The sequence below is a fragment of the Echinococcus granulosus genome, assembly GCF_000524195.1.
Source record: "Echinococcus granulosus chromosome Unknown EG_S00038, whole genome shotgun sequence".
Classification (NCBI taxonomy): Eukaryota; Metazoa; Platyhelminthes; class Cestoda; order Cyclophyllidea; family Taeniidae; genus Echinococcus; species Echinococcus granulosus.
In genome coordinates, this window is record NW_020170418.1 from 596,326 (window position 1) to 612,443 (window position 16,118).

At 41.8% G+C, this 16,118-nt stretch overlaps 1 protein-coding gene across 1 annotated transcript; it reads left to right on the plus strand. All coding sequences in view use genetic code 11, as the record gives it.

Moving 5' to 3' along the window:
* Positions 1 to 46: 46 nt before the first annotated feature.
* On the plus strand, positions 47 to 15,556 carry EGR_05332 (hypothetical protein; the record flags this gene model as incomplete). Its single annotated transcript, XM_024494581.1, has 26 exons — positions 47 to 102; positions 1,039 to 1,243; positions 1,287 to 1,459; positions 1,498 to 1,683; positions 1,763 to 1,862; positions 1,925 to 1,998; positions 2,281 to 2,377; positions 2,517 to 2,647; positions 2,918 to 3,371; positions 3,725 to 3,803; positions 4,255 to 4,309; positions 4,363 to 4,473; positions 4,559 to 4,623; positions 6,594 to 6,646; positions 6,830 to 6,941; positions 7,021 to 7,093; positions 7,397 to 7,616; positions 8,415 to 8,650; positions 8,725 to 8,850; positions 8,933 to 9,422; positions 11,753 to 11,801; positions 12,301 to 12,412; positions 12,944 to 13,133; positions 13,704 to 13,823; positions 13,845 to 13,987; positions 15,364 to 15,556. 26 exons carry the CDS (start codon positions 47 to 49, stop codon positions 15,554 to 15,556), a joined length of 3,903 nt encoding a protein of 1,300 aa, XP_024351052.1.
* Positions 15,557 to 16,118: the final 562 nt, after the last annotated feature.

Below are 16,118 nucleotides of genomic sequence, written 5' to 3' on the forward strand. Positions count from 1 at the left end.
AAGACGATAGAAGACACAATACTCGTGCAGAATGTATGTATTTAGCATGGAGAAGGTGTCTGGGCTATTGGCATGGCCCAAAAGGCCAGCCCATCCAGCGAGGTACAAGGGGGCTAATTCGAAGTACAAAAGTGGCACCTCACCATAACCGAGGGATAAACCACTATCGTATTACATACTGATATTGTCTAAAGGCCTAGCGGCTCCGAGGAATTGCGAACACGGGAGCCTTAAAGTCAAACAAGTGAAGCATCATTTTTATGTAAGACATTCATGCAGATTCAAACCTCGAAATTTTGTCCAAATAGGTATTTGGCTTATAAGCACCAATTTGAAGGTTTGAATAAAATAAGTCAAAACTTCTTAAGGCGGAGAAGTGCATTAATAGAATATTCTTAATTTTGAGATTTTAAGGTTTGCAGCTGGTTTTCATAATAACACAAACCACTTTCGCCAAAGAAGTTTTATGGATCAACCACATCTACCCCACTTAAATCGCCGATTCCATACGAACACATATTCACCACAGTAGCTATTATTGACAATTTATTTTTATCACTTAAGCCCTCGTTCGTTATTAAAAATTGCAAATTGGCAAGATAGCTTATATAAGCCTCTGAATTAAGTAGTTTTCCCCAGACTTTGCTGTTGGTTTTTTAGACGTTCTAAGGTCAAGGATGAGGCAGTGATTAGTTGCTTATCTTGTGGCGGTGGGTGGACGCCTGAAACAGTTTTTTTTTTTTATCATGTTATTCGTATTATGTTGGCGGTAATTTTTCCAAAGTATTTACACAGTCTTTCTTATCCACGGCAACCTCACTCTTCTCGTTCTGCTATGGACATTTTTCATCGTCTTGGATGTAAATGATTGCCTTTCCCTTCGCTGTGGATTGTAGTCCCCTATTTATGGCTTTTATCGTCATCAGTTCTTATTTTTTTAGTAACAGCCCATTTACGTGTTGGAATTAACAGCCTAATATTGTGTCATTTACTGGTAGTGCATTCGAACGGCTTTGGCATTTACTTACTTTTTTGTAGTATTATGGAAGATATTGAGTACTTTCCTCAGGAACTGCATGTGAAACCCAAGTGTCTAATCGCTCTAACCGGTCTCGACGTGGACAAAAAACCTTTTCATGCATCGGTATTGAATGGCTTCTATTCTAACCTACGCAGCGATCGCCTTGCATTGAGATTCCGGAATCTTCCTCTGGACCACCAGTATTCAAGATCCAAACCAAAGGTAGTCTCCCCCGATAGTACATAGTGCATAATTCATCCTCCAGCATTCGTCGCAGTATGAGTGGTACCTGCCCAAGGGTCTGCTCAAAAGGCAATGGATGAAGAAACATCTTGAGGAATTACCAGCCGTCGTGGTTGTCTTCTTTGACCTCGAAGGTAACGACAGGAGTTGGTCAGATAAGGTCAAGGAATGCGCTCGCAGCGTCGAACTTGTACGGTGGGAAGTCTGTTTGAATACAGTAATCGGATCTATAGATCCAACCTTATCACACGGGCTACGAAAATTGTTGTAACTTTGCTGCAAGATAAAGCATCAAATGTCATTGGTGGCATTGTTAATGCTACGGAAGATTCGCAAGAGTTGTGTGATCAATGCAAAATTAGTATTGAAAACCTCTTCATTTTGCGGCAATCCGAATTCATGCTTAGTTCTATTAAACGGTAAGCCATCCACTTATGGTTAGTTATTTCAAACTGTTAATAACTGCTTGGTTTTTATTAAGTTTTTCTTCCTCTTTAGATTAGAAGCGGAGCTTTACGATATGGCTTGCAATTACTACCGTAATGCTGCAAAGCGCGTCAAAGCCCACAAGTCCAGTCTTACTAAATCCACGCAGCAGGTAGACAGCCATTAGTAGACTATGCTGGAAATAATAACTGTATCATTATTTAACTCTTTCAGTTGCTCCTTGTTCGTCATACCTTCAAGATTGCATTTTTTGACGAGTTGAAACAAGAATCAAATTTGGCCCTTAAGTAAGTATTTCCATCGTCGTAATCCACAAAGAAAAAAATTCGTTTTTTTATTGCCTGGTTTAAATTTATTTGCGCTGTCATACATATAGGGTTTTTTGAAGGTGAGGTAGTAGAAAGTCAGGTTTTTGAATACGTTGCAAGTAGACAAATGGCTCAACTTTAATCAAATGGGAGCTTAGAATCTTTTTTTTTGTTTGATGAAATGTGCGACACTTTTCCTGTTCCTTTAACAAAGGTACACCATTGTGTTCACTATTTCCAATCTCTTTCATTTTTGTCTAGACATTACCGACAAGCCTATAATAATTTACTGGAACTCAAAATGCCCGACGCTCACCTCCTTGAATTCAAAGTTGTCGCAGGTCTCATAAACTTCAAGGTATTTGTTAAACTCACTAGTTTGAAACTTCCCATTTTTTTTGATTGCATATTAACTTCTAGCATGCCTACATCGTTTGAGACTGTGCGTACCGACTCGGCGGTATGCCTTTGCCTGATCCCTTTTATTTTTCCCATAGATTTGTCGTATCTCCTTTCAAATGCGTGCTTCGGATGCAATCTCACAATTTCAGCGTCACATCGACTTCTTCAAAGTGGCTGTGGGAATGCCTGAACTAGCCTATGAGCACGAAGCCTGGCTATCTAAACAGTGGGTTATTCGTTTGCGTTATCCTGCACTTAACTTTTCCTCTTATCCAGACTACTAACCGCAAGTTTAATTGGATTTTAGTTTTATGTATGTAGATCGGAAAGGATCAAATTCGTAACTGATAAAGTAATTTTTCTGTGTGACATCTCTATTGGTAAGATACCATATGATTTAGAAGTACTAAATCCCAGTGAGATTGTATTAGTTAACCTTGACCAAACTTCCTCCTCCATTGTAAACCCGAGATTATCTATGTAATTTAACCTACAGGTATGAGATATTCGGGGGTCTACTTGATGAGGCAACGGAGTTCAGCTCAAAAGTCCCGATCGCCCAGCATCCAGGTCTATACTTCCATGAGGCAGGCCGCCACACCATAAATCGACGCGCCATAGCTGCTCGGCTCTGTGGCGTCACTGCAGGTTGCACTCTCACCCAACAGAATGGCAACATCAGCACCGGTAGCCTCGTTACGTCCTCGGACAAATCACCTACCCTGATTGCGGCTACCGGTGTCGTCGGCGGAGCTGTTCGCGTTGGCCAGACCGATGCTCCATTGACTGCGGTCGTCCCCGCCACAACTAATTCCCTGCCTGAGTTTTTCGGACAGCGCGCTTGGCGCAATGCTGGGCAGGCAGTGGAGACCACTGACCCGGCTAAGGAACGTGAGGGTATCTTGGCCCTTCAGGCCAAAGAGGCACAAGTCGACCACTCCGTGGGTCTCGTTAACTAGTCTCAATTTTTTATTACGCCATATATCCTGGCTTTTTTAGGCACAGTACTTCCTTATTTACACCCGCTTAACGCAAGTTGGCGGTTAGTCACCTTACCAGGCATCCTCTTTAAGCGGTGTAATATTACCACATCCTTGTATAACAGGATGTTTTTGGTTTTTTCCCACTTTGTTCTTTTCGTAATCATGTTTTTAGCTATATTGGACAAAATTCCCTTCTACAGAGGCCATAAATATTGAAATCAAACAGCTGCCGAATTTGTTTAAGATTCCGTTTCCGTGTGATGATTAGGGTTTTTTAATAAAACCTTAAATAAACATTAATGCATTTTTTTGTTTTATAGAAATTAATAATCCCACTTTTTGCACGTGCGTTGCTTCACTTCGATCGCTGTGGTGCCAAGCGAATGCGAAATTATCCCAGTAAGCCAAATCGAACCCAACGGGTTTCCATTGGTGATTCTCCATCTCAATCTTTCCTGCAGTTGGTGTCTCCACAACGGAGCGCCTAACATCTACAATTCGAGGACTGTTGTTGGAATTTTATGAGATGCTTAGCTTATCGTTAGTTTTGAGCATGTGAATGATTTTCGTGTCGCTGACATAAATGTAGGTTTGACATTTTGCTAGTCCAAAGGTACCAAAATCGCCTGAGGGGCTTACGGTATCGCAAGTGTAGGTCAGGTCCCACTTAAACAGGCACAAATTGTTAGAGAATTAAGCCCTTTAAGTCTGTTGGGTCAAGCCTTACCGTAACAATTAATCGCTATAAAGTTACTGCAGAACGAATTAGTAGTTTTCTGCAATAAATGGCCAAACTTCATTTAATTTCTCTGAAAAGAATCTATAATTAGGTCTTTCATCTCACTTTTAGCATTTTGCATTGCCGAGGAGTTTTTTCTACAGGCAGAGTACGGAAATGCCCTCGAGTAAGTTGTCTTTTACTTGAATGCAACGGCATCCTGGGTTACCAAGTATACAGCCATCTAATAAAGTTGCCTTCTCCTTCGAGACACTATTTCAAGATCGCGGATGATTTTCGTCGTTCAGACTGGAATCCCATGCCTACTTCCATTTGTTATCGTATTTTCCAGTAAGCCATCAAAACTTTGATAATCATACTGTGTTAAATTTACCTACCTACTTGCCTTTGCTATTGCTTTGCTTCCCCTTTTTAGGTGCGCTTCTAAACTTCAGAAGCACGCTCTAATTATATCCTCGGCCATGGAACTCCTTTCCGACTGTATCCTTTTGACCATTTACGCGTCTTTGAAGGGAATGACAATCTCAGCTACCTGCACATTTGCTCAATTTCAGACCTCTCTCATTGTGTCGGATCTTCTTACCCCTCATTCAAAACATAAGTTTTACTTGTTTTATCTCGAAAAATTTCTTATAAATTCTATCTGCACACGAGTCGTAGTATTTATTTCCTCCGCGTGTCAAAAATGTGCCTTTGCATTGCGTTGAATGTAAAAAGCTTGTCACTAACGCTTGCTAAGTACAAAGACCTTGTTATTACATTTAGCCTTATATTTTGCCACTTAGTATTTAGTAATTTTTACTCAACATTTGTTAAGTCATTGCTGAATTATACTAAGTGTTATTCAAAAACGGAACCGACCCATGTGTTAAACAAATTTTAGCTATTTCACAATTTTATATGCAGTTTCGATTTGCATCGTTTGATTGTAAATCTGCTTTATTGACCCGACTCGGGCCCAAATTGGATATATGTGACAACCCTTTTGTAAATACATCACCAGCCACATTAATCATGGTAGTGGAATTACTAAAGTATGCGTTACGAGATATCCACTCTAGATTAATTTTCATTGTTCTGCTGGCAGACTTGGTGTGCTCTTGGATCGCTCCTTGTGTCTTTGCACTGGCGCTACGGAATTGTGTGCATTGCTTTCGTAAAACAGGATGGGTTGAGATGTGCTCCAGCTCGTGTGGAGATGTGCATGGCGTTTACGCTTTTTTAGACTTTTTTCTAGCAGTTCCAGCTCCAGACTCTCAAGCGATTGAGTCGAGAGTATACCATTATCTGTGTCCTTTACCAGGGCATCCAGGTTCAATCGGCTTTTCTTTCTGGCTGCTCGGGTTTCAGCTAAAAATCGAGGCGAAAAGTGGCCACATCTCATGTCCCTCGCTCGCTGCAAGTAGGCCAGCCTCTGCTCGAGTGGACTCATTACCCAGGGCCTCTCGTCCGTCTCGTGGGTGTAATGGTATTCCTCAGAGTAGGCACCACAACAGAGGCAGGAGAAGAGGTCGCGCAGCCATAGAAAAATGCCTGTAAAGGGCAGGTGTCGCGGACCGCGGTGACGCTGTTGCCTGCGTTTGCGCGAGTGATGAGTGCACGTATGGGGACAGTCTCCTGCGTAGGTGGGAGGGACAGAGTGGGGGTAGTGCAGCGGTTGCCCCCCCATCCCTGTGATACGTGCGGGAGGCGGCGGTGGCGGTGGGGGCTGTGGCGATGTGTAAAATGTGTCGTAGAAAGGCATCGGGACACCGTAGCTTACTTGGTGTGGTACGTGGCAGTCTGAATGAGCTCCGGCGGTGGAGGGGATTCCGATCGCCTGCACATCCCTTTGTTTATCTCGAATTTGCACGCGGGGCTTTATCCCAAACGTGGCATTTGAACGCGTTTGGGATTTGAATGAGAAATCGATGACCGCTCGATGTCAAGTCAGCTCATATGTTAGTGTCAACCATCCGTCACCTGGAAAAAATACAAATTTTTAAAGCTAACGCCTTATTTTTTTGATCATTTGAAATAGGATTTCAGATTTCCAGTACGGGGTATTTGGCAAAAAAGCCTTCTATCCCATTGCGTAGGGCTATATCGATATGCGACGAATTAGTCTCACTTCTATTTCCCGGTTTATAAGTGTTGAATCTTGTGTCTAGCGAGAAATTCATCCATAGACCTCCAGGTGCGATGGCGAGGTACCTGTCTTTACTTAGAAGCATTGAAGTTAATTACTTAAGCATTGGTAGCCCAAAGTGTATTTATTCCGTTGTACTAATAATAAAATTTTATCTAAAAAAGGTTGTAGACTACCTAATCTTTAATGCGGTCAGGGTCGCAGAACATCTCATGTACTCACGTTCGTTGACACTGGTAATTCATGTTTTCCGTCGTGGTATTCCAGTAAATAATCTGTGATCTCCTCAACCCATTTCCTTAACCTTATTCCCTTTTCATAGACAGCACGCTTTCGCAAAATGAAAAGGAGGAAATTCACAAATGCATATTCCTCGTAAGTTTAGAAGGCCTTCTGTAATCCAGGTGACTTATCCATACCTCTGACTTCGTCTTGTGTTGTGTAAATGAGTTCTTTTTGATGGCTCATAAAAAAGGATATGTATGCTCATGCGTGATTGGACGATTAAATTTATTTAACAGATTGTGTAATGCAAAGGCGTTTTTACTCCTGTAATAGAAAAATGAACTTCAAGTCGACTGGGCAAGGAGTGTTGCATCCTGTCAACCATCTGTAGAACTCGAAACGTCTACACCCGAAGTCATTGACCTCACTCATCTTAGAAGTTGCGGTATGTTCTTTTGTCGTCTTGTAACTTCACATGAACTGGGGATCACTCAATTCCACGTTTTTAAACTCTGCTTCTGTAGTTGAGTTGAAAGCGCAATTCGCAAAGTCGTTCTTCTCTATTGATGAAGCAGTAAAACTCCTAGTCTTCGTCAAGTGAGTTTTATGCTTTTTCAGTAATCATACGTTTTTGAAAACAATACTTACTGCGGTGGACTCTTTCGCTGACAACTTGCTTTAATGGCTAGATAGATATTCGTTTTCTAGATATTAGACCACTATTATTAAGGTTTATTCGTTTGTTTTTTTTGGTGGAGTACCTGATTGGTAATGCATTTTGATTCCTCTAGCCTTGATCTATTGCCTTGAAAAGTGTTTGAAATATGGTCTATGGTTTGGCTGATCTTGGCAGCGCCTGTAGTTATGTTAGCTCACTTTCCCTTATTCTCTCTGTTGCAGATCCTTTACCTCCCTGACGCTGCACTTCGACGCGCTCTCGGTCAAGTTGAACCATGAGGCGCTTCAGGACCGACAGATTGCCTCGACTGGTGCCTCTACCACTACCCCCTCCTCCTCCAGCGTCTGTGAGTGGACCCATCCTTTTGACCTCACGCCCGAAGATCACCTTCGCCTCGTCGTTTTTACTCTCGACCCCACTACACTCGGTTCTGCTGTACAGGTAGGATGCAAAACCCTTTTTGGACGGAAAAGCTCCCTTCTTTGGTATCATACCTCTAATTTAAGTCATCAGTATTCACTGAGGTGTTCGAAAAATCAAAATTCCTATCGATATAACTAAGTATTGTGGTTCACTGTTATTTGGTTTCAGGGTGTTTATACGATCAGTTTATGGCCTTTAAATGTTTGCATGCAAATAGTTATTAAGGGAGGCAAACTAGTAGTTGGTCCAGTCATTAAAATGCAAGTACTTCTGGTATGAATTCAGTTTTACCGTTTACGAATTACTGTCGTAACAAAAGTATTCTGGAGCAAACAAGGATGCAGTGTATTGCGGCCATCTTCTGAAAAGCATGGTGGGTTAATTTAGCTGATCTCAGCGCAGTTATTTCGCCAAAAATTGCTTTTGTTCTATTTAAAGAAAATAATTATCATCTCTTGGGTTTAAATAATTAGCATTTATGTCCAACAAGCACTACAAACTTTGCTCCGTTTCCATTACCTTAGGGAGTAAATAATTTTAAAACGAATTGAAATGAAACATTATTATTTCGTTATAATTTTGGTAGTTCCCTTTTACTTAAAAAGTCCCACCTGCCTCTATTACTGCAGGAAAGATATTGCACTCGGTTCCCATATTCGCCATAAAATTCGTAAACAGCATTTTTTCGAACTTCAAAACTGATTAGCTGGTGACGGATCGTTAACATTTTCTTCCAAAATCTTTCCCTAGTTGGGAAGAAATATGGTCTCAACGAATGCAGCAACTATGTGAGGTGGCTCTTCTACATTTTGATAGGTGGAGGCCATTCAGGCCACTATCCCATACACTGACAGTGGAAATCGACGTTACTGTCTCTGCTGGTTTCCTTCCGCGGGAGTCCCTTCGCCAATATCTGCAGTAGTTTCCTGTAACTACATGAGCCGACTGGAGGAGGTTAAAAGGATCTTTACATCTGCCGAAGATGTCAACACCACTTTCAAATCAAATCTCACACCTCAGTGGGAGTTATTTACCAACCAACTTTCGACCGAGTAGGTTGCGGTGAACTCACTTACCAGTTTCAGTTAGATGTACTTTATGTCCACCATGATGCTGCGTTTTTTAGGATACTGCCGAAGTCGGCCAAGTTGGAGATGAGCCTTAGACATACCCCGCCGCTGCTGTGCAACGAGAAGTACGTCATCTTGTGCCAAGTGCTAAACACTGAATCAGCAGAATTGAACGATTTGATGTGAGTTTTGGGAGATTTCTTATTCTCCACGCCGCTGAAATGGGGGCAGCCGTCGAATATGAACTCACTTTATTTACCGTAGAGTGTCGGCTATGCTGGCTGGTGGTGGAGCGAATGATCCTTCTACGGAGTTTAGCCCCACCGCGCTAGAAGCGCCTAGACGTATGGGCAGTGTGGCAGTAGGTCAGTCTGCCGGCCGGGCCATTGCCTCCGCTTCCTCTACATCCGCCTTCAACTCCGTGGATGAGATCTTCTCTCAGGCTTTCCTCTCTTCCCACCTTTCACCCGGCGCCGACCTCGTCTGTCCCATTTTTGTGCATTGCCCCATTGTCGCCGGTGACCGGAGTCTGCGTGTTGACGCTCACTACACCATGCTGGCACAGCTTCCATCTGCTGGAGCGAGGGTCCTTTCGTGGAACAAGAACGGTTCTATCTGTGTTATTTCTGCAGAGATGAAGGCAAAGAACGGGAATTCAACAGAGCTCACTCTGACACGGTGTATCCAATCGAAGCGTGTGCAGTTGTCGGTTACACCACCCTTCGAAATCGCCTCGCGTGTTCTTTCTCTTAAGGTCTGATTTTAATCAAGTTAGTCTACTTATGACATATTAAGTACTATCACTATCTGCTATTTTCAATTTGGATCAAATTAGCATGAACCGATTACAACCGTGATAGCTGGGAGGCCGTTCGTGCTCGAAGTGGTTCTCACAAATTGTTCGCCTTGGTCAATTGACATTGAAAAGTCTGTGCTGAACCTTGTGAGTAACCTTACCATTTCCCATTTTCTTGGTGCTGCCACAAAACGCATATATTCCCCTACAGAAATATTTTGCCGCGAGTTTATTCTATCAACTCCCATATTACTTCATTTGGTTGATTGTTTCCCAAACATTTACTACTATGATTGCTTTTTCCGCAATTTGGGGTTAATTTTTATTTAGAAGTCGAGATGTATAACGGAACCCTCTAGGACCGTAATCTTATAACTTCTGCAAAACTCACGCCGCTCTGTTTTTCCTTTGATCTTATCAGCTATAATTATGCCTACGGCTCTATCCCGTTGCTATAATGACAGTCTCATCAGTCCAGTTTTGGACAGGCAATACACTTGTGCCGTGCCAATAAATGTTTTGGCAATAAAACATTTAATTCAAATTTTCACAACGTTCCAGCACTAGTATCTACGGCAGTTAATTTTTGGTGTAACATATGCTCATACTTTAGTTTGTACTTTCACCTCTCAAGCGGAACTATCTAGGCACTTAGTAAAGTATCTTTTCAACATTGTGTTTACAATAAGTAGTCAGGTATGCCAATTCACTCCTCTTTGTGTGGGGAAATTCATGCTCGACTTTCCACGTAGTTACAATGATTAAGTGCTCCACTATGTCCATCGTGTGGTGTATTTGTTGAGCCTTTTGTACTGTTTGTAACCAATATCCTCCTTGTAACTGGAGTGTTTTTGCACACCCATATTTCAGCAACCCCGATAACCACTGGTGGCTTTCCCCGATCCCCATTAATGCAGCAGTTTTATGCCATACTATATCATGTTACTTTTGTGGGCATTAAGTCGTAAAATTAAATTTGCTGCGTAAGCAGTAATGTAAATGTTGCATGGACATCTCGTTTAATTAATTCATACCTTGGGAATCGTGAATGTACTTGGTTATGTTTTACACAGTTCGTTTAAAATGGGCTCAGGAACACGTCTGTTTGTACATTTTAAATTTTATGCGTTCACTGATAACATTTTAAAATCAAGTAATATCAATTTTTTTATCTCCTTTTTGCTACGGTTCGACGATGGTCAGCTGTTTTGGCCCACTGATCTTCTAGATTCCAACTGAGGCGAAAAAAAACCTAAGTACTTAGTTCCGATATTTTCACCTCTATTGGTAAATTTCATATTTCATTAAAGGTACGAATACAAATTCTAAGCAGGATTTAAAATAAATGCAAATTTTGTGTTTATTCGCCAAAAATTCGTTGCTTCTATCCCAGTGGTGCAGGAAACACTTGGGCATTTATCTTGAAGATTTCCGCTTGTTAGCAGGATAGTGAAGCTAATGTTTTCGTATTAGTTACTCCACTTCAGATACAGCTGGTAAATAGGGAAGCGATTATCAGATATTTTGAGGAAGCATTTTACACATTAGTGAATAAAAACCGATTGTTTGGTCAATCAGAACCCCTCTGTCTTATTACTTGTTTTTTCTTCGTATTGCTACCGACTTTGCGTGACATTTGCCTACAGAAGTGTCGTGCTTTTGGTGATTTTTCCCGTTCTCTATACTGAATCCAGTTTAATCTGCCTCGGTGTTACTGAAGCACAGATTTAGGGTTATAATAGCGTCCTGCGCTTATAATGTATGCACATTTTCGATATTTTTAGGTAGAGAAAACTATCATTTGGATTCATCGTATACTATTGCTATTCTAATTTATGCTTGTAACATTTCCTAGTATCTTGCTCTGTATCAAAACCACGGTTTCCTTCATTAGTAGCACATCACACCGATTCGTTAGCATGAATTCGTTTCGATAATTCAACACGCGAACAGAGGTGAAGTGAATTGGGCCATACTATTGTCCCTCTCTCAGTGTTTGTCGGTTTGACCCACACCCGCCCGCACCCCTCCCCTTTTGCCTTGCTCTCTCCCTGTTTTGCTGATTTCTGGGCCACACTGGTTTCGCCAACATATTTTGCACTTTTAGTTGTCGCACTAGCTTTTGACTTTCCCTCCAATCCATCCTCCCTCCCTCCCTCCCACGAAATATGCACTTTTGTATATTTTTTCGCTCAAAATATGGCATGTCACGGGCCACTGCTAGGCCTTGACTTTCTTGCTGATCATTTTCAAAGCAAGCCCAGTTAAAGTACTTCTTTTTTTTTCAGGGATCCGGCGTTCGTTTCAATGGGGCCTGCTATCCCCTTCCTGCACCCAGTAGGGCCTTTTATTTTTTTATCTTAAAACTCAGTTATGAGTTATCCCAAAGGACTTTACTATTAACAACCTTTATTCCAATTTTGGGGTTTTTAGAAGTAGTTCATAATAGTGTACTGGAAGTGGAGACAATTTTGTAAAAAAGCCTTACCTAATGTACTGCACGAGAAGTGACCTGTGTTGCATACAGCGATCAAAAGTGCTCTTTCACTCACTGCTCATACATTACCTCAACTTACCAGTAGTGTTATTTGGCACCACAATAAAGCTGTCAATTGATGGGTCTCTTTTTAGAAATACTCTGGTGATACTCTTTCAGATATTTGGAGTCTTAAGCATGCCCATTAGTAAGATAGCACATATGCAAGAAGTGGTAAGTGGATTTCCACCAATTTCCTGGAATTTTACCTTTTCAGTAGGCTAGAAAGTACATCAATTGATATCCTGGTTTATGTATTTATCAATAAGTTTGTACGAATCGAACTTTCTTGTCGTTTAGTATCCCTTGATCCGTATGAGAGCTTCTCCGAAGTCCAGGTTCTGGTGGCAGTGGACAATCAAATGAATGCAGAATTCCTCAAATTGGGCCAATACATTGTCAACTGGAGACGGTATGTAAATCTTTCATCCAGAATTTCTCAATTAATATCGAGACAAAACCTTTATTCTACTGCCTAAGTAGAGGTCTACCCACCGGTCAATGCCACGACCCCGACTACTAGCTAATCCATTTTATGGACACTATGATTTCATAGCCATCACACTGGCAACTATTCGGCATAATTCAGTCAATTGACGATTAAAATGCCAATATTGTGACAGTTGCATAATGCATCTAGATGCAGTGAAAAGTGATAAACTTGCGAGCCTTGTGTACAAGTGTCAGACATATACTTCATTTCGCTAGTTCGACGTGTGCGAATCCTTGAAAAGGCAAGTGAATGCGTTTTTTTAGGTCAAAGCTATAGACTAAACCGATTTTAGCGAACACCCGCTCGAATGCAGACCTCAAGTGAATAAATCCCCAGCTGTGCATAATAACCTTTAATCCGAGTTAATGATAGTCCGTACATTCACAAAACTCGAAGTTGAGGCCTAGATAGTCATTCTGTCTAATGACATTTCGTGGTTTGTATCTTCAGGCGCCGGCCTCAAGTTAATCAGGACCCGAGTTTCCCCAAGTCCTCGATCTCGAGCTCTACATTCAACCTCCCCACCTGTGGTCTGATGACCCTGCCGTACAGCGTTGAGCTTAGCCTCCCGCCCTTTGGTCTTCTCCACTCGCCCCTCACTATGTCCTACACACTGAAGAACAAGACTACCCTTCTCCAGGTAATTGCCTCCTCACTTGTTACTCTCTACTGATCTCTACGCAGCAACTATTCAACTGAACCCACTGTTCGGTTGCATTCGCTAAAGTTTTCCTCACCTTCTTTTTCAGCATAGTCTACATCCACCATGCTTCGCATTCTCCCTTGTAACAACAATTTTGGCAGCTGGAATTAATGTTCATGCAGTAGTCTGGCATGTGAGCAGGACGAGTTTGGAACGCAATGCTCATTAAACTTTGTTTTCCGAAGCAGTAAGGGCGTTGTCAGTAGGTGCATTGTCACGGTGTTGAATCCACAAGTTATCTGTAACAAGTCAGCCTTGCCAGCCAAGTCAGTCTTTCTCGGGTTGCCCTTTGGAAATGGTGCAGTATGTTTAAAAACACCTTTCTTTGGTGAATCGATTGGGTAGGGAGAAACTGCAGTTTCTGCCACGGCAACTGGAGAAAGCGAGTAACATTGCCGCCGTGGTGACCATTTTCAAGTACTGAGTGCTCCTTTATCCTATTTATAGATAGTAAATGTCATGCTTCTGTTTTAAATTTATATGGAGTTATCCATGTGTAAATTCTAGGTAAATGCTCGGGAATGTAATATTCTCTCTGTCTGGTATAGGCCAGTGGAAAAGTGCTTTTTCGCTAATAATAACTTCTACGGCTATTTGCGTTTTAGTCCTGTACTGAATGAATGTCAGGTTGGTTTTTCTCGTGTGTAGGAACTCAACATTCTGTTGGAATCAACGGAAAGTTTTGCCTTTTGTGGTGTCCAACTAGCATCCATCCGCTTGCTCCCGAGTTCTTCGAGGAAACTCGATTTCACTCTCCTTCCTCTCCGCCCTGGCTACGTCCAACTACCTCGGTAAGCTCTCAAACTGCCCATTGGTTACACTGAGTCTACAAGTGAGTATGGTGCTTTCGTAAATCAGTCATCCCATTTCCGGATTTATCGTCTCATTTATAAATTATGATAGTAGGCTTACATTATTTTATCATACGCAATATTCATGTGTTATTACCCGTTAGGTATTTTAATTTGCAGTTGTGTAATATTTCGTTTGCGATTGCAGGCTGAGAGACGTACTTTTATCTAAGTCCACGTGTTTTTAATGCTGATATATGATTAGAAATGAAGTTCTCACCTTTGAATTATTACCAAATTCAAGCATATGAAAGAATTGGCCCCTCCATAATGCACCAGTTTGGATGAATCACGTCGCAACGCCCTCGGGGTGCCACATTGCCTAAATAATAATTGTTTCATGCGCAAACGAAAAAATCTAGCCTTGGAGCCTTGTTTTCTAGGTCAGCTGAACAATTACAATCTCTAGGCCACTCGTTTGCTTTGGGGACGATGGCTCATTTAAGTTCAGCTTTTTTTGCGTTTTTGAGGAAAGAATTTGGTGAAATAAAAGTACTTTCATTGCGATGAGCCACTTCCTGCTCTAGTATGCCGACGATTCACCTCATTCACACATTACGTTATTTCGTATGCAGAAGAAGGCATTCTACATGATATTCCTCTGCTCTGTGTGAATCGTTCATAAATGACCTGCACACGAATCGTGTGTTATGTAGCTTTTTATTCTCCCAATTACTCCTTGTCACATTTTCTGTTGTGTTAAAGGGAATTGCGTTTTTACTACACACACACACACACAGATGATCTGTTTTTAACAGTCGATTTGTGCCTAAAGCTCTAATGCACACAATATTGTGTAAACATGATATTTCCCTTCTGGTGACCTTGGCCTTAAAAACCATTTACACATCATTTCAAGACTGCGCTCTTCATTTTCATCGTCTTCTTTCTGTAGGCGTTGTGTAACTCGTAAATTAATTGTTCTCTGCTGCTACAGACTTATTAACAATGACATTAAAAATAATATTTATACGTGCGTGCAGTCGCCGTGGTTGATGATAGAGCGTCCTTGTTATTTTCTCCTTCCGTTTTTGCAGAAGGATCGTAATGCAAAGGAGAACGCCAATCCTAGTAATGTTAGAGTTGTGGCATTTCCGTCTTGATTTGGGCATCTCGGGGCTTCTAACGCTGTCCACGCACACACACACAGACCCTTGGTGCCGCATTCCCGCACTGGTTGCCTCGTTTTGTTTATGACCGGTTCATTAATTAATAGACATCACCGAAAATTGCATTGAGTGTCAATACAGGAGCCCTGGTTTCCAAGGTTTGTACTACATGCAAACAGTTTTGGCAAATAAACGTTTTACTTTTAGCTTCCAACTGTGGTCGGGCCCCAGGTTGGAAGTGGACGGGGCCGAAGCGGCTGAGACAGAGAACTCAGTGGACGCTGAGACTGAAGTGTCCCCAAAAAGGCACTTGCTGCGGCAGCTTCAATCCCACATCTTTATAATGGTAAGAAGTAAACCTAGCCGCCAGAACGTTGCAGGCATCTCGACTGGCGATTAAGTATTGCAAGATTATGTAACACCTAGTGATCGCATTTTATCCTAGGGAGCTGCTTCTTCCTCTTTCGTTTTTATCCACCTGGAGTTTAGCGTTTTTCAGCTGATCGCGAGTCGCGTTTGTAGTGAGCATTCCAATTAAAGTAATGCTACTGTACTTGACCACTACGGTGAACTAATTGGTGTAGCACCACCTTCGGCTCCTCCTCAACATATAAGTAGGGCAACAGCAGATTTATTGATACACAAACCAGCCTTTCTTACGCTGTTGCACACTCCTTGATTTGCTATACTTCAATTCATAGTATAAATCGTTTATGCACAGACGGTACAAGTAAATCACTCAGTTGTACTAATAAACACCAGTGGTGTGGTCACTACACTTTTCTGATTCTAGCCGCATCTCGAGGAGACACTGACGACGACATAAACTACGGCGTTTCTTGTCCGAGAATCCTCCTTTCTTATTCCCTGGCTCTTTTTTCACTCAATTGAATAATACCTATTCGAACGTGTACCTATTTTCTGATCTCCCTTTTGTATCGGGACGTGGACCTTCCACATTG